At 39.1% G+C, this 17935-nt stretch overlaps 1 protein-coding gene across 5 annotated transcripts in view; it reads left to right on the top strand.

Annotated features, from left to right (window-relative positions):
- CSDE1 (cold shock domain containing E1) overlaps positions 1 to 17935 on the top strand; it is a 51524-nt gene that overhangs the window by 6601 nt on the left and 26988 nt on the right. For 2 of the 5 annotated variants that reach the window (XM_074977742.1, XM_074977743.1), the window contains 10 exons: positions 5031 to 5229; positions 5866 to 5975; positions 6348 to 6440; positions 7072 to 7169; positions 8341 to 8422; positions 8755 to 8883; positions 8996 to 9121; positions 13492 to 13707; positions 17333 to 17473; positions 17556 to 17714. In XM_074977742.1, coding sequence (XP_074833843.1) covers positions 5031 to 5229; positions 5866 to 5975; positions 6348 to 6440; positions 7072 to 7169; positions 8341 to 8422; positions 8755 to 8883; positions 8996 to 9121; positions 13492 to 13707; positions 17333 to 17473; positions 17556 to 17714 — 1353 coding nt within the window. The remainder of the gene's footprint in view (positions 1 to 5030; positions 5230 to 5865; positions 5976 to 6347; positions 6441 to 7071; positions 7170 to 8340; positions 8423 to 8754; positions 8884 to 8995; positions 9122 to 13491; positions 13708 to 17332; positions 17474 to 17555; positions 17715 to 17935) is intronic. The other 3 variants (XM_074977744.1, XM_074977745.1, XM_074977746.1) reach the window with 3 other exon arrangements.

Genomic DNA, 17935 nt, shown 5'->3' with positions numbered 1-17935 from the left:
GTGAGTTACTGCCACTGTCTCAAACTTTCAGAGTAAATTAGTAGCTTCATTCCAGTCTCCCCACCATTTCCTCATAGTTTACCATTTACAGGATCCCAACTCCTGAATTTCAACTAAATTTTAGTATTTATGTCTAACATCTTTGAGTACTTCCCATTCATTGGGTTTTTTCTTCCCTTGAAGCTGTCTGCCTAGCAGAGGAAAGTACCCTAAGGTGTTACACCATATTGCAGGTGGGTTACCAAAAACTGAAATTTTAGTTGTAGTTTAGCAAAAACCATTCCAGTGGTACCCTAAAGATTAACATATTAGGGTGTATGAGTGTTCGTGAGTTGTAGATCGCTTTGTCAGATGCGTAAAGTTACAAAGTGAGGTGCAATTCATAAAAGATTATGCCCTAATAAATTTATTGCTTTAAGGTGCTGCCAAACTCCTTGCTCATTTTGTTGAGGCCAAACATGACTACCTCAGTGAAACTGGCCTGATCTAGATTTATGGCAGAGGGCTCATTGAGATGTGATAAAACTGTTGAGGGTATTCAGTTCCTTGTAGTACTTACAGAATAACAGTGTCTTTGAGCATCTGTCTGAATATACCAAGGTCATGGTTTTTGAAGCTTCTTGTAATTTTAGAATTTTGTCTTTTGGTGCTAGTGCTGTAGTGGTAAGTGTATTTGATATTATCTCGCTGATATCCTGTACTAGTGTATTTTGGCATAGCTACTAGAAATTCTTCAATATTCTGAAAAGCTGGTACTACTAAATATTTGAACCAAGAGTATAATTAAGTCTGTTAAACTTTGTTTGGTGGAGCTCTTGATGCTTGATTTCTTTTTTTTTTTTCCTCGGGTCTGGAGGGTTTCATATTAAAAACAACTTATTCAGTCACGGAAGTTGTGAACTTTGGATATTACTGAGCTGAGAAATTACCATAGTCCTGTGAAGAACTGAGTGGTCAGGCTTGTTAAAATCTTGTCACTCCAAAAAAAAAAAAATTGAATACATTTATTATGACATTAGAAAGCTATGAAAATTACAATCTAGCAAAAATCTCTACTGTTCTGATGCAGCTTCATATGAAACGTTTCCTGTCGTAGTCCCTAAAGAAAACTGAAGCATTTGAGTGGAGTTACTGATTTCACATGTGTAACTTCACTGATCTGCATCTTTTTTTTATTCACTTACAAGTTCTAATGTGGTCATGGTGGCAAAACTTGTCACTAACAGCTGTTCATAAAACTCCGGGTAAAATGTACAAATATTTAACCATAAATGATAGTTTGCAGTATTTTTACTTGTACTGTAGTTCCATGGAAGAACAGATCTTACTATGACCTGCTTCAAGGGTGTTCAATAAGATGCTAAATATGCCTGTAGAGAAATAAAGTAAGGCTTGTAGCAAAGTTGCTGGCTGCTTTACTATAGCATATGGTGAACACTTAAAATGCTGGCAGTAGAAGGCTTCATCTTGATATTTCTCAAAGGACCAAGTTCTGCAGGAAGAGTACCAGTTTCAGTTCCCAGTAAGAATAGATGAAGTTTCATGTGCTCAGTACTTAAGAGTTTCTTCTGTGTTCTGCCTCTCTCTCACAGGGAGGCATCCATGATAGACTCAGGAAGCTAATAAAAATAGGAACAGTGAAACACTCAAGCTTTCCAAAAATTGTAAGCTCTTCCATACTTAGGTACAAGTTGAACGTCTCTAGTCCATTACGCTCTGATCCAGCAACATCTGTAGTCCAGCGTGAATATTAACTAGCCAGATGTCCACCTATCATGGACAATTTTGCAGTCATTTCAAAGTTAGTTTACAGCCACCAGTCCTAACTGTGTTCTGTGCTGTTATTGAGCTGTAATTTCTCTATGCATGTCTTCTAAGAGGCAAGTAAACAGTGGAAGCATTGGTAATGCTGCTAGATAATATTGACCTCCTGTGGTTTGGAATGTTCTCTGCTTCAGAACTCATCAGGTCCCAAGTGTGCCGGCCTAGAAAGTCCTGTAGTGTCAATTTTCAGATATTCCAATTTGAGTAATAGTGCACGGTTCGACACAGGATTTTCACAGAATACGGAGGAACTCTCCACTTGCATATATGCAAAGCAAAATCCTGATCCTGTACTGGTTACCAAGACCTGTTGAGTCTTACTGGAGTGGTAACTACTGCTTTCCTTCAACTTAATCTACTCTGCTTGGCCTTTCAAATGGGGCAGTAGAACACTACCTGTTCTTCCATTGCTCAGTATGCTCTCCAATAAGAATAAAAATATGAAGACTGAAAAAGTTCCAAATTGAGTTGATTTTTAGTAACTATTAAAATTACAGTTAGGATGACTTAATTAGACCGTGGGTAATGTGTATAGCAACTATTTCTAGTCTAGAGGTGCTTCTGCACTTCTCCAATGTGTGTTCCCATTTGACCTCTAGCTTTTCTGTGGGACTTGAGTAGGCTCTTGCTAGTTTTGAACCAGCCTGTGAGTGGAAGAAAATGAAAATGCAGGACTGGGCTCAGAGACATGCTTTTCTTGAAAACAATGAAGTAAGCCCATGCAAACTAAAATGTGGGTTTACTATTTGTGTGACATTCCAATTAGTTGAACCTCTTGGTCTTGGGGTATGGACTTGACTAACAGTGACTTGCACGTGTTTAAAGTTGTGCTAAATATTGTTTAGTTACAATGTACTATGTTATCGCAGCTGTGTGAGATGGAGAACCATTTATACTGTGTCATCAGAGCCTCTCCCCCCTCCTGCAGCTCCCCCCTCCTCTCTCTTTACCTTTCACTTCATCTTGTACCTCAGCTGGGTCCAAAAAGCAGAAGAGGACCCCTCTGTTTCAAAGATCTGTAAGTCAGGGCACCAGTATCTGTATCTTTCAAGAGCATGGGGAGTTATAGGGGCTAACTACTTTGCACATATATTCTTACCTTTCTTCTTTTCCAATATTAAACCTTTTTAACAAGTTTAAAAAATCCGGTTCCTTCTCAGCCACTTGGAAACCTTAGCTGTGTCTTGTTTTCCCTGTATCTCTTTCAGAAACTTTTACAACATGAAAAGGTCTCTCCCCTCATCCCCTGCACGTGCACCCTATTGGGTGTTGGGTATGCATGTGTGTGTAACTGCAGCTTGGTCCGCGTGCATTCTGTGGGGATGTCAGTAACTAACTTTGACCATTTCCTGGTGTAATCTAACTCCTACTTTTATATTTTGAAGGTCTGGGGTGGATACTGGTGCTAAAGCAGCACTTGTAATCTGATGCACTTGTGACACCCAGGTTTTACAAAAAGCCAGTATGTGACAACTGTGTTCAAAATGAAGTCCTGTTGAGAAGCACAAGGCCTTTATTAGTTCTAGTTTCCACATGGGAGATGATGTCTCTTAAGCTGTTACCCAAAACATTGTCATTTCTCTTTGAGACGGAGCTCTGAACTTGGCCTGTGCGGGCATTTGATTTGATTTGCGTTTACTGTCAGTTATACTGAGCAAGAAATCCAGTACTGCTCTGTGGCTTAAGAAATTTATCACCAGATTTGTGCTACCCTCCTTGAGATCCATAACTTCATTCTGACTTGCAGACTGTCATAGACTGCTTTAGCCATAGACTTTAGTATGTTGAGGGTAGGGCTACACAGCAAAGTTATTTTGAAAGGACTGTTCTACTGTCTACACAACAATGACCATTTCAGAATCGCTATTTTGTAATAGGTGCTGTTAAAACAGAGACTAGAGTCTATTTTAAAATAGCCATAGCAGGTCCAATGGCTCTACTTTGAAATGCATTTTTGTATGTAGCTGTTATTTCAAAATAAGGCTGTTGTGTAGTTGTACCGAGAGTGACTAATCGCTTCTTGTATAGTAAAAATTAATGCTGTTGTTCCAGCTGTTCGGACATAAATGGTCAAGAGGCTGTTATTCCAGCCTCTTAACCATGTTTATGTTAACTAGTTTAGTATGTTGCTCTGGTTGGTGCTGTAACACATCAGAGTATATAGGTATCAGGGAAAACCAAAAAGGAAACTCTCAATCTGTTTCTGAAACAGATACACTGGAAACGACAACAACTATAATTTTTAAATGTAGTGTCTTAAAAATGCATGTTGACAGCATTTGGTCTTTGAATGGTCTCTGATTTCTTCCAATTTTAGCACTTTTTTTAATAATAGTTACTAATTTAGTAGTATTAAAGCATAAATGGCACACTTCAGAGTGTGACAGTTAAAACTGACTTTCATATGGGTTTGTGATTGTCATTGCAGATTTAAAAATCATAAAGAAATGGCTCTTTAAGTGTATTTTAGAGCTCTGTGGGTCTGGAAAGAGGATTAGAGAAACATTACAGGGTGACAGAATTAATCCAAACATAAAACTTTTTAACTCAAACTTTCTTCCTTCATTCTAACTCTATTATTGAATATTTCTAAAAAATTCTTCCCGATTCCCACTAATATTTAATTACTATGACACTAGAGTTAAACTTTGTCATCGGTGATCTAAAACTTGAACTTTAACAGTTGTCGGATCTAAACAAACACTTAGGAAATTTAGCTATTCAAAAGTCTTGTAAATGTCATAATTCCTTGTGGGAAGAATCTTAATATAGCCTAGTTTCCTTACTGACATACTTGATCAATGAAAGCAAATTTACATTCTCAGTTTTCAAAAGGAAAACAGTGAATGTAAGAATTGTTCTACCAAGAATGTTCTTAATATGGTATTTAATAAAAAAGCAAAGTTTAATAAAGTTGAAATAACAAGCCTGGGTAAATTAGAATGAAATTGGACTTGAAAGGCAATTTTTTTTCATTAAATCTATTGGTAGTTTCCTAGCTGTCTGTCATTTAAACTAAAATATTTTAGAGTTCTTTTATCATGATGAATTGTTCAAAATCCTGGTTCTGTTTTTCATAACATTTAACAGACTCTTCACTCCATATTTATAGTATCTTCTGTGCACTCCAGGTAAGATTTTCAGGGCTGAAGAGGAGAAATTTGTTTTTGAAATAGTTTCAGCTTACCTTTCATTTCTTTAAATAGATGAGCTTTGATCCAAACCTTCTCCACAACAATGGACACAACGGGTACCCCAATGGTACTTCGGCAGCACTGCGTGAAACTGGGGTTATTGAAAAACTGCTGACCTCTTATGGATTCATTCAGTGTTCAGAACGGCAAGCTAGACTGTTCTTCCACTGTTCACAGTATAATGGCAACCTGCAAGAGCTTAAAGTAGGAGGTAATAAGTCAACTGATAAGATTCTCTGCTTTCTAAGTTGATTGCAATCTTAAACCTTGTGTCAGAACTTTGTGTTAGGTCAGACCACCCCTACAGAGACGCACAATTTTTGACTGGCTAAATTGACAATTGAGTCAAGTGTCCTAGTAGGAAGAAAAACATGAAAAAATATTGGTTAAATAATACTTTATCGTCAGTGATGCTGTTCTCTGGCTACCTTTTTAAGACAGCTGTGTTAGTCTGTATCTTCACAACCCGAAGAAAACAGTCCTGTAGCACCTTAAAGAGTAACAGTTATATTAGGTAATGAGCTTTCAGGTTCTATTATCATGGTAAAACTTTTATGATGTACATTTGGACCACAAAGGGGGCAGATAAACTGAGTATTGCCCCAAAAAACCTACTCCAAGCAAAGTGAATGCAAACTGTAATAAGGAGGTGGACAATTCTTTTGTTCAGAAGGCTGAGTGTGGAGCTAATTCCACTTATTCTACTTTAATGTATGCATTTCTCATTTCATTTCCTTTCCATTACTTTTTTGTTTGTCCTTTTTGTTCTCTTCATCTTTATTGAGAAAAGACAATAGGAACTTGGAGCTTTAGTCCTGCATCACTATTGTGGTTTTGATTTTTGCAGATGATGTTGAATTTGAAGTATCTTCTGATCGCCGGACTGGAAAACCCATTGCTGTTAAATTGGTGAAGATAAAACCAGAAACCTTACCTGAAGAGCGCATAAATGGACAAGTTAGTTGCTGTGATGTCTAATTCCTATATGCAAATTTACATCCATTTTACTCTTTTATACAAAAGAACAAATCCCATTTTTGCTCGCATAATCTTAGTTGCATAAATTTTTCAATTAAATTGAAAGTATTTTTTAAATCTTCAGCAAATATATAAAGCATTAGTTTGGGCTTTTATCTAACAACATACATGTCTTACAGTCAACAGAAGTACTGTAAGTTTGGAACTTTGCAGCATGGCATCCTCTTGTTGATTACATTTCAAAGTGCATCCCTGAGTGTGTAGTAGAGGATATTGAAGTTCAGTTTGTATTGCACAGTGCTGCTCCTGAAATGATTAGCAATGGACTTTTTTTGTTTTTTTGACTGGTAGGTTGTGTGTGCTGTTCCTCACAATTTAGAGAGTAAATCTCCAGCTGCCCCGGGTCAGAGTCCAACAGGGAGTGTATGCTACGAACGTAATGGGGTAAAGCTCATGTATTTTTACTTAAACTTTTGAGTGACCAACCAGTGTGATCTGTACACAGAAAAAAATGGCACTGTTTTTGAAGTAGACAGTTAAAACTGCAGTTGTCACCCAGTCTTAGAGGAAAAAATAACAACTACAAACGCTAATTACCACAAATGTAGAATCCTCTGACTTCCATGTGTGTTTGACAATTTACTTTGGCATAATACCTTTTAAGTTTAATCTAGCACTAAATACCTAGTTCTCGATTCTTACTGGTAGAATTGATTTTTTGGGGGGTGGCGGGGAGTCGGTTAATATTAACTGCTAACTGTTCATAGGATCTTTATTTTCTTGGACTTAACTCTTTTAAATATCTTTCGGAAATCAATTTAAACACAGTGGCAGTAGTTCTGTGCAAACCTTCCAATTTCTCAAGTTGCTGGGTATGGACTCAGCAAAACCACTAGCAACAAGGAAGCAAAATGTTCTTGCATGCAATGTTTTCACAATTTCCAGTTTCTCTCAAACGTTGAAATTTAACTTGAAATGGAAAATTGTTAAATTTAATGCTACATTGATATTTAATCATGTTTAAAGCATGGCTCTGTTTTCAAATAGAGTAATGATAGTGAAATTTAATTTGCAGGAAGTGTTCTACCTGACATACACCCCTGAAGATGTTGAAGGAAACGTACAGCTGGAAACTGGAGATAAAATAAATTTTGTAATTGATACAAATAAACAGTAAGTTGATACTTCTCTTTTCTGAGTATATCCTGAAGAACACTGGTGTGTTGGAAATGCAGGCCTGGAAAAAACCTTGAAAAGTCATCTGCTCTGCAGCAGGACCAAGTAAAGTAAGACCATCTCTGACAAAGCTCTAGTGATGGAGATTCCACAGCCTTCCTGGGAAAGCTATTATGGCATTTAATTACTCTTAGTTATTTTTATAATAGCTCACTTAAATTTTCCTCACTGCAGATTAAACCTGTTACTACTTCTCAGACCTTCAGTGGACATGAAGAACAATTGAGCACAATCCTCTTTGTATAAACACTTAATTATATATCTGAAGACTGTTATTGGGGCCTCCCATGGTCCCATTTTCTCAAGTAAACATGCCTAGGTTTCAGAGGGTTTTGGTGTGGGGATTTTTTTTAAACTTTTCCTCATAGGTCAGGTTTTTCTCAGCTTTTGATAACCTTTGTTGCTGGCCTCTGGATTCTTCCCAGTTTGTCGACATGTTTAGTCTGGGTGTTGCCTCAGTATGCAGTATTCCAACTAGGGCCTCCCCAGTAGTGAGCAGAGGTGGATAATTACTTCATGTCTTATGACATGTAAACAAATGCCAGAATATAAGCTGCTTTTTTTGCAACTATCACATTAACTGTTTCCCCCATACTGCTACCTAGCCAGTTATTCCCCTTTTTTAGTTTTGTATTTAAGTTTTCTTTTCTAAAGGTAGTATTTTGCTGTGTATATTCAATTTCAGGTAGTAAAGTTCTCCAATTTGTCATAGAAGCTTGTGGTTATACAAGATTAAGAAATGAAAACTTCTTTACCAGAGCTCTTGAACAGCGTTAGCCAAAGTTTGTATATTTGTATTTTAACATCAAGTTTTCAAGTATTTGGATCTTACATAGTTAGTACTGATTAGTGAAGAACTGTTGAATCTCAAACAATATAGCATTTATTTCATTAGTTCAGAGATCTTAAATAGTAAATGGGTTTATATATTTGGCAAGAAAAGGTTAGGTCCACTAGCTAATATCTTCATGCTTTAAAAAGTATAGCATGATGTAGTTTGCTTTATCATGCCCAGTCACACAGCAAATAGGAAACTGCATTATGTCTGATTATTACAAAGCACTACTTCGGTCCTCCTTTGTCATTGTAGTGTATCCTTTTTTCCTAGTACTGGTGCAGTAAGTGCTCGTAACATTATGCTATTGAAAAAGAAGCAAGCCCGCTGTCAAGGAGTAGTTTGTGCCATGAAGGTAGGTAGGATTTACTCAACTTTTCAAGGCAGTTTAAAAGGAGCTGCATATGTTCTGCATAGTAAAGGTTGGGCAGAGAGAGGGCATTTGGAATATTTAAGATGCATGTGGTGATGTGTATTTTTTCATTATGTATGTCTTAAATTTCAAAAAATATCTTAATAGAATTTGATTCAGTAGTTGTAGTTGATTTGTCGGCACACTTAAACTATTGTGTTTCACTGGACTTCTTTTATGGCTTGGTTTTATCTGGTTTTATTTTGTGAATTGAGAATAAATGCTTGTCTTGGTGTATTAGACAGGTATTTACTAAACGTTGTATGTTCTCGTAGGAGGCCTTTGGATTTATTGAAAGGGGTGATGTCGTAAAAGAGATATTCTTTCACTACAGTGAATTTAAAGGTGATTTAGAAGCCTTACAGCCTGGTGATGATGTGGAGTTCACAATCAAAGACAGAAATGTAAGATCAAACACAGTAAATTGAAGACAAGATTCACATATAATTATACAAAAGTCTTCTAGTAACTTCTACCTCTTACATGTTTGTTTTTCGATTTGCTTTCTTGTCATAGGGTAAAGAAGTTGCAACAGATGTAAGACTACTGCCTCAAGGAACTGTTATTTTTGAAGATATCAGCATTGAACACTTTGATGGTGTTGTAACCAAAGTAATCCCAAAAGTGTCCAACAAAATTCAGGTAAATTTACTATTTCCTTGAGGTTGTCTTCCCAGTATTTGCATGACAAGTGTTCACTTAATCCAAATCACAGTGTTGCTATTCTATTTCAGAACATGCTGAAACAGTCAAAATATTGCTGTAGAGTGAGTGGTTTGAATGAGGATTTTGTATTCAGCAGTACAGTTCCCTTGGTCGTTTTAACAGCAGTAATGTAATATTTTACTTTGAATAATATTGAGGCTATGTTGCTGTATAATCACTGTGTATCTGAAATGGCTGTTACCAGTGGGGAAGAATAAAAAGCAAGTGTTAAGGTGACTCCACGTTTATGTGAATGTGAAGAACTGTTTCCGAAATATGAATGAGAAAAAGGGACTTGCTGCATGGAGAGACTCTTGCCTTATTGAGTACCAACAATTGGGGGAAAGATCCTTACATCTGCTCCTGGGCTGGGGGGAGGAGGGGAAAAAGGTATTTTTCTCCCACAACATCACAGGTCATAAAATGTAGACACATGATTTGATGGGTTGTCTTTTGAGGAAAGCCAAAGCACTGTATGCTTGTTACTTGACCTTTCATAAGAGCTTAACCTTAATGAGTGCTTCTTGGAGCAGCTGGTACAGGAACCCACAAGGGGAGAGTCAATTCTTGATCTAGTCCTGACTGGAACACCAGGATCTGGTCCAAGAAGTAACTATTACAGGACTGCTTGGAAATAGTGACCGTAATATAATAATGTTTAATATTCCTGTGTTGGGGAGAACACTGCAGCAGTCCAACACTCTGGCATTTAATTTCAAAAAGGTGAATTATACAAAAATGAGGAGGTTAGATAAACAGAAATTAGAAGGTAGAGTAATGAGTACAATCCCTGCAGGCTGCGTGGAAACTTCAAGGACACCATAGTAGAGGCCCAACTTAAATGTATACCCCAAATTAAAAAACACAGTAAGACCTAAAAAAGAGCCACCGTGGCTTAACAATCATGTAAAAGAGGCAATGAGAGAGAGAAAGGCCTCGTTTAAAAAGTGGAAGTCGAATCCCAGTGAGGAAAATAGAAATGCACTAACCACTGCCAAATTAAGTGTAAAAATATAATAAGAAAAGCCAAAAAAGATTTTGAGGAACAGTTAGCCATAAATTCAAAAAACAATAGTAAAATGTTTAAGTATCTTAGAAGCAGGAAGCCCGCTAAAAAAGCAGTGGGACCCCTGGAGGATAGAGAGAGAAAAGGAGCAATCAAGGAAGATGTCATTGCAGAGAAACTAAATGATTTCTTTGCTTCAGTCTTCACGGCTGAGGATATTAGAGGTTCCCAAATTTGAGCTGTCCTTTGTAGGTGACAAATCTGAGGAACTGTCCCAGGTTGAAGTGTCAGTAGAAGAGGGTTTTAGAACTGATTGATAAGCTAAACAGTAACAAGTCTTCAGGATCAGATGGCATTCACCCAAGGGTTCTGAAAGAACTCAAATGTGAAATTGCAGAGCTATTAACGGTGGTACATGATGGGGTCAAATTTAGCTACAACAGATCAGGAAAGGGATCTTGGAGTTATAGTGGATAGTTCTCTGAAGACATCCACGCAGTGTGCAGCGGCAGTTAGTAAGGCAAATAGGATGTTAGGAATTATTAAAAAAGATATCATACTTCCCCTATATAAAACTATGGTACGCCCACATCTTGAGTACTGCGTGCAGATGTGGTCTCCTCACCTCAAAAAAGATATATTGGCATTAGAAAAGGTTCAGAAAAGGGCGACTAAGATGATTAGGGGCTTGGAACGGGTCCCATATGGGGAGAGGCTAGAGAGACTGGGACTTTTCAGTTTGGAAAAGAGGCGATTGAGGGGCGATATGATAGAGGTATATAAAATCATGAATGGTGTGGAGAAAGTGAATATAGAAAAATTATTTACCTTTTCCCATAATACAAGAACTAGGGGACACCAAATGAAATTGATGGGTAGTAGGTTCAAAACTAATAAAAGGAAATTTTTCTTCACAGAGCGCACAGTCAACCTGTGGAACTCCTTGCCCGAGGAGGCTGTGAAGGCCAGGACTCTATTAGGGTTTAAAAAAGAGCTTGATAAATTTTTGCAGGTTAGGTCCATAAATGGCTATTAGCCAGGGATAAAGTATGGTGCCCTAGCCTTCAGAACAAGGGCAGGAGCTGGATGGCAGGAGATAAATCACTTGATCATTGTCTTCTGTTCCCCTTCTCTGGGGCACCTGGCATTGGCCACCGTCGGCAGATGGGATGCTGGGCTGGATGGACCTTTGGTCTGACCCAGTATGGCCTTTCTTATGTTCTTATCCTTTAAATCAGCTTCAGTATGTAATGATTGGAAGACAGCTAATATAACACTAATATTTAAAAAGGGCTCTAGAGGAGACCCTGGCAATTACAGACCGGTAAGTCTAACGTCAGTACCGGGCAAATTAGTAGAAACAATAGTAAAGAATAAAATTGTCAGACACGTAGAGGAACATGATTTGTTGAGCAAGTGTCAACATGGCTTCTGTCAAGGGAAGTCGTGTCTTATTAATCTATTAGAGCTCTTTGAAGGGGTTAACAAACATGCAGACGGAGGGGGATCCAGTGGACATAATATACTTAGATTTCCAGAAAGCCTTTGACGAGGTCCATCACCAAAGGCTCTTATGCAAATTAGTTGGTCATGGGATAGAAGGAAAGATCCTTTCATGGATTGGAAACTGGTTAAAAGACAGAAAACAAAGGGTTGGAATAAATGGTAAATTTTCACAGTGGAGGGGGATAACTAGTGGCGTTCCCCAAGGGTCAGTCCTGGGACCAATCCTGTTCAACTTGTTTGTCAGTGATCTAGAGAAAGGGGTAAGCAGTGAGGTGGCAAAGTTTGCAGATGATACCAAGCTGTTCAGGATAGTCAAAACCAAAGTAGATTGTGAAGAACTTCAAAAAGATCTCAGCAAACTGAGTGCTTGGGCAGCAAAATGGCAAATGAAATTTAATGTGGGTAAGTGTAAGGTAATGCACATTGGGAAAAATAACCCCAATTATACATACAATGTGATGGGGGCAAATTTAAATACAACAGATCAGGAAAGGGATCTTGTAATTATAGTGGATAGTTCTCTGAAAACATCCACGCAGTGCACAGCAGCAGTCAGTAAAGCAAATAGGATGTTGGGAATTATTAAAAAAGGGATAGAGAATAAGATGAAGAATATCATACTTCCCCTATATAAAACTATGGTACGCCCACATCTTGAGTACTATGTGCAGATGTGGTCTCCTCACCTCAAAGATATACTAGCATTAGAAATAGTTCAGAAAAGGGCAACTAAAATGATGAAGGGTTTGGAACGGGTCCCATATGAGGAGAGGCTAGAGAGACTGGGACTTTTCAGTCTACAAAAGTGGAGACTGAGGGGTGATAGGATAGAGGTATATAAAATCATGAATGGTGTGTAGAAAGTGAATACAGAAAAGTTATTTACTGGTTCCCATAATATAAGAACTAGAGGACACCAAATGAAATTAATGGGTAGTGGGTTCAAAACTAATAAGTTTTTCTTCACAGAGCGCACAGTCAAACTGTGGAACTCCTTGCCGGAGGAGGTTGTGAAGGCCAGCACTCTGAGTTTAAAAGAGAGCTTGAGAAATTTTTGGAGGTTAGGGCTGTAAATGGCGCTTAGCCAAGGGTAAAGTGTGGTGCCCCTAGCCTTTAGTCTAAGGCTGGAGACAGATGGCAGGAGACAAATTGCTTGATCATTGTCTTTGGTTCACCTCCTCTGGGGCACCTGGCACTGGCTACTGTGGGCAGACAGGATACTGGGCTAGATGGACCTTTGGTCTGACCCAGTATGGTCGTTCTTGTGTTTGTGGTATCCCTGTTTGAGAGAGTACTCATAGAAAAGTATCCAAGTTTCTTGCTCCGTTGAGGCAATGTAGGGAACTCCTACATTAGACATACTGTCCCATTGTCCGAAAACTAAGTTTGGAAGCAGGTAGACACTTTGATTCCACAAATGTGTGAAAACATTAATTCTGTTTTGGGGCAATAACTGAAGTTTTATCTGTTAGACATGAAATCGTTTGGCAGTGAAACTCGCTTGTGTAGGAGAGACTGGCAGCATATGTGACTGATTTGCTGTAACCTTGGATAAAGGATTTAACCTCTGCCTTCGTGTCACAATATGTAAAAGTGAGGTAATCTAATATTTTCATAGAGCACCCTGAGGTCTGAAGTCATAAATAGTGATTTTACCATTGCTTCTGGGAACAATCAAAAGGCCATTCATAGTCAGTTGAAATACAATTGAGTGAATGTCTTCCTGGCTCTAAACTGAACCTTTAAAGCAATAGCTGGTTTATGAATTTTTTTCTTTTCCTTTCTCCTTGATAAGCAGAATGACCCGTTACCTGGACGCATCAAAGTTGACTTTGTGATTCCTAAGGAACTTCCATTTGGAGACAAAGATACAAAATCCAAGGTGACACTACTGGAAGGTGACCATGTTAGATTCAACATTTCTACAGATCGACGGGACAAATTGGAACGAGCCACTAATATTGAAGTTCTTCCTAATACTTTCCAGTTTACTAATGAAACTAGAGAAATGGCAAGTATCTGACAGAAAATAGATGGATGTACTTAGAGGGCGGGGATGTGTTAGGACTGTTCTGAGTTTAATGTATGTGGTTTTGGTTTTTTAAGTTGAGATAATCTAAGACATCTTTTGATGTCTTCGCTGGAAAAAAACTTCCCATAATTTCACTTCACAAAGTGATGAAAAATGCTGAAATAATAATCCCTCAGATTGTAATAGATAAGTGTACTGCCCTCTTGATTTATATGGAATTGGGCTGAAATATTGGTAACTTTGGCACTCAGCTCAAGGCTTATAAATGAGACAATGTCAAGTAGAATGTTAAGAATTTATATTTTTCAGTCTTTGCAATGGTGCAAATACTGATACTTAAATTTGGAAAAAGGTAAATATTTTCAGTTAAGTAGTGTTTGCTTTCATTACTTTTTTGCTTTTGTTTACCTAGCAGGTGTGGGGGGGGGAGGAGGGGGGGGAAAAATACTTGAGTTTGTTAAAAACTGACAGACTGTGAGTTAAGAGCTTGTTTTTTCTCGTCCTTGTCAGGTGACACAGTCAGAAATCTTTAAGGACAATAAGGCTCTGTTTTTTGTTTTTTGTTTTTTGTTGTTTTTTGTTTTTTTTTTTGTTCAGATAAGTTTAGCAACCTGAAAGGCATGGAGAGGTGCTCAGAGGTATTTTCAAAACCACTTGTTTGTATCTCTAGGCACATCTAAATTTTTCAGATTCCAGCCCATGGTTGTTAAACATTCAATTTAACTATAGGAGTACTACCTTGTGTTTAGTGAATCCATTTTTATGTGCAAAACAGGTGTTGATCTTATTTTCTTATGTCCAGCACATTTGAGGTAGGTTAATTACTCTATTTTTTTGTATATTTAATGCCTAATGCAGCTTACTGTTAAATCTCAAGATTAGTAAATGGCTGTTAGTTTAACACGAAAAAAAATTTGTGTGTGTAATGTTTAAATGTTGACCTTTTAAGAAATTCTTAATGTGGATAATTAGCAAAAAAAAAAGGTGTAGAAAGGCTGATTGCTAATAAATACGTCACAAATGAAAGTTTCTTTAGGAACATATACTGCAAACCATAAAACAAGACTCAAGTCAGCTACAGTGGAACTTTAGTCTCCATTCCTGAAGCATTGATAACTTTGAACAACATTCTTAACTTTTGAAACCACCATAAATGGGGCAACGTGATAGCATTCAAGCTCTGCAGGGAGCACCATGGCTGGAGCACTGGCTCCTGGCTGCTGCTGATGGGGAGCCCTGATCCACACATGCCCAATCAAGGCAAGCTTTGGAACACATGCAGCCTGCAGGCCCTGCTGGTGAGCAGGAAGCAGCTCTGTGTAGGAAGTGCTTCCTTGAAGCACATGGAACTACTTACGTGTGCATCTCTCTTCCCACCCTGAGCTATGCTGGTTAAGTGTCCCAGGTCTGCCCCATCCCACATTCTTCACTACCATGCTTCCATTGTCTCTCAAGACTTGGTTGTAAGTGGCTTATCAGGCAGAAAGGCTAGGGAGATCGAAATGCTCAGTCATGAGGTGTCTATATTGTGCAAAAAAGAGAGGATGGGGATTTTTATCATTCAAAACTTCCCCATGAAGTGACTACTGAAAGCCATCTAAATCTAGACATCTGTCAGCATTCTTGGCAAAAGCTTTCTGCTGCAGCATAGTTTACAACTTTGTCCTTGGATCAGCCCTCAGCAGCAGTTGTTGCTCATGGGCATTAAATAGGTGCATGTATGCAATCATTGCGAGGTTCTTCTCCTCCCAGTGGTAACTATCATGTCAACTATGGAGCTTAGAGTGGCACCTGCATGGTGCAGTATACAGGGCTCAGCTGAACTGCCCCCTCAGTTTTTTTCTTGCCACCAGTGACTGTCACTAAAGCATTTCTTGTTCCTCTGCTAGATGAGCCTTACCTTTGTTTTTGTTTTTCCCCTCCATTCCCCTATTTCTCCTCTGTATAGTAGGCTGTTGTGTGGGTTGGTGGTGTCCCCAGGGTGCACACTGGCCATTTTTAGAACTACATCATTTGAGGCAAGCCATACGCAGATCCCCTCTAGGCATAGGCTTGCCACAAGTGTCTAGGTGAAGGTCATTTTGCAGATAAGAGCAGTATTTGTATGGGTTTGAAGGCCAGGGCCAGTCAGGATTAAAATGAGCACTAAAAACTCTTAGAGTTGGCACTCTGGAGATGGACTCTGCGCCATCATCTTCACTGTATACCATGCTGACACCTTGTAGAGGAGGTCCTAAGGAATACCAGCAGAGATCTCCGGTTCATAAGGCAAACTCTTGGGCTTGGCACCACTCCCCAGCTCCTGTGTTGCACTAGAAGGCTAGGATGCAGGGTTTGGTCCCTGGCCAAGTTTACTAGTGACCAGCTGCCCCCTCACAAGGTAGGAGGCCATTGCCTACAGTTTTATCTTTGCCAGGATGAGAGGTCTTGGAAGAGAACATGGACTTCCCTTCCATGCCAGCCACATCTGAGGCAGCAAGAGATATTATTTAAATGCTGGAGCAGCCGGGACAGTCAATAGTTCTTAGCCAGGCACCGCCACTGAATGTGGCGCATTTATTAATGCTGACCCCAGTATGGCCCATGGTGCAGCACTCCGTTCCTGCCCTGGCAATCCCGACACTATCTCATGCCAGAAAGATGTGTTGGTTCTGTAGTTTTAGATCGGAGATCAGCAACCCTCCGGCAGGGTTGCAAAGCGTGGCACGTGAGCCAGTTTTCCTTTGCACGTGAGGCTGGAGCTGAGCCACACTCCTCCATCCTCAAGCAGCCAGAAGCTTGTTCAAAGCCATGTCACCTCTGAATTAGCCAAAGACAGCTAATGACACCCACCAACACTAAACAGCGAAGCTCTGCATCTTAATTTTATTATTAATGAAGCTGTTGTAAGTAGGCTTACGAGTGACTTTAAACAGTATCATCAGTACTTGGACCACACAGAGGTCAAAGGTCAAATTTCAGCACTCTTGTTTGAAAAGGTTGCTGACCCCCGTCCTGGGTCTGGGTGAGCAAACTTTTTATATCAGGCCCCACTTTTCATCACTGCAATTATCCGACTCCACTCTTCCCCACACCCTGTCTAATATAATCCAAACTGACTGGAATTCCAGTTTATGTTCATATGTGGGGGGGAAAGAATCTTTGAGCATGATTAAGAAAAACAAGTGAAATGTAAAAACTTTGAATGGTATATAAATATGAACAAACATACACAATAGTAACATTTCAGCATTTTTAATGAGATGTATGAGCCGAAAAGTGCAGCCAGTTTTCCTCTGTCTTGCTCAAAGGAACCTGCCCCCCACTTTGCACACCCCTGTTCTAGATTAAGTGTGGATCTTGATATGCACTCCTTCTCCCACCCCCCCTTGAGACTTGAAGTGCCAAAAAAAAGGGGGTAGGGGGCTTGAACCCTTTCTGCATTTCTTCTTGTCCCTTTAGTTGAGCATGTGCATATACCAGCAGTTCTTATGTTTCTGGCCGAGCACTAGAGATACTATATGTTCCTCAAGTACCCTTAAGTGCAGATAGATCTCTAAGGATTATTTTTCACTGGCTGCATCAACTCACCAGGTCCTGACTCTCTGTCCCCCCCCCCACCCAGGGTGTGATTGCAGCAATGAGAGATGGCTTTGGTTTCATTAAATGTGTTGACCGAGATGCCCGCATGTTCTTTCACTTCAGTGAAATTCTGGATGGAAACCAGCTCCACATTTCAGATGAAGTAGAATTTACTGTGGTTCCTGTAAGTAAAATTACAACTTTTTTTTTAAATATGAATCCAAGTACTGAGTTCATTTTAAAGTACTGTGGGTCCTGTTTTCCAGGATATGTTGTCTGCCCAAAGAAATCATGCTATAAGAATTAAGAAGCTTCCTAAGGGCACAGTTTCATTCCACTCCCAGTCAGATCACCGCTTTGTGGGCACTATAGAAAAAGAAGCCACTCCTGCCAAAGCCACTAGCCCAAATAAAAGCAAGGAAAAGGTACTGCTTTTTCTCTGGGTACGATGTAACTATTTAGTTTTCTGTTTTGAACTGAGAATACCCATTTAAAACATGTGAATCAATAGTTGGAAATTTACCATTATCCATGCTGTACAAAATTAGCTAAACAGCTGGAATAACAATTTTCTGAAGCAGAATAGTGGAAGTGCAACTTCCGGTTCTCAAGAAGGGATGTACCAGATTAGTTCTAGTATTATATG

This window comes from Carettochelys insculpta, chromosome 26 (genome assembly GCF_033958435.1).
Source record: "Carettochelys insculpta isolate YL-2023 chromosome 26, ASM3395843v1, whole genome shotgun sequence".
NCBI classification, from domain to species: Eukaryota; Metazoa; Chordata; order Testudines; family Carettochelyidae; genus Carettochelys; species Carettochelys insculpta.
This window is presented reverse-complemented; position numbering and strand designations above follow the sequence as displayed.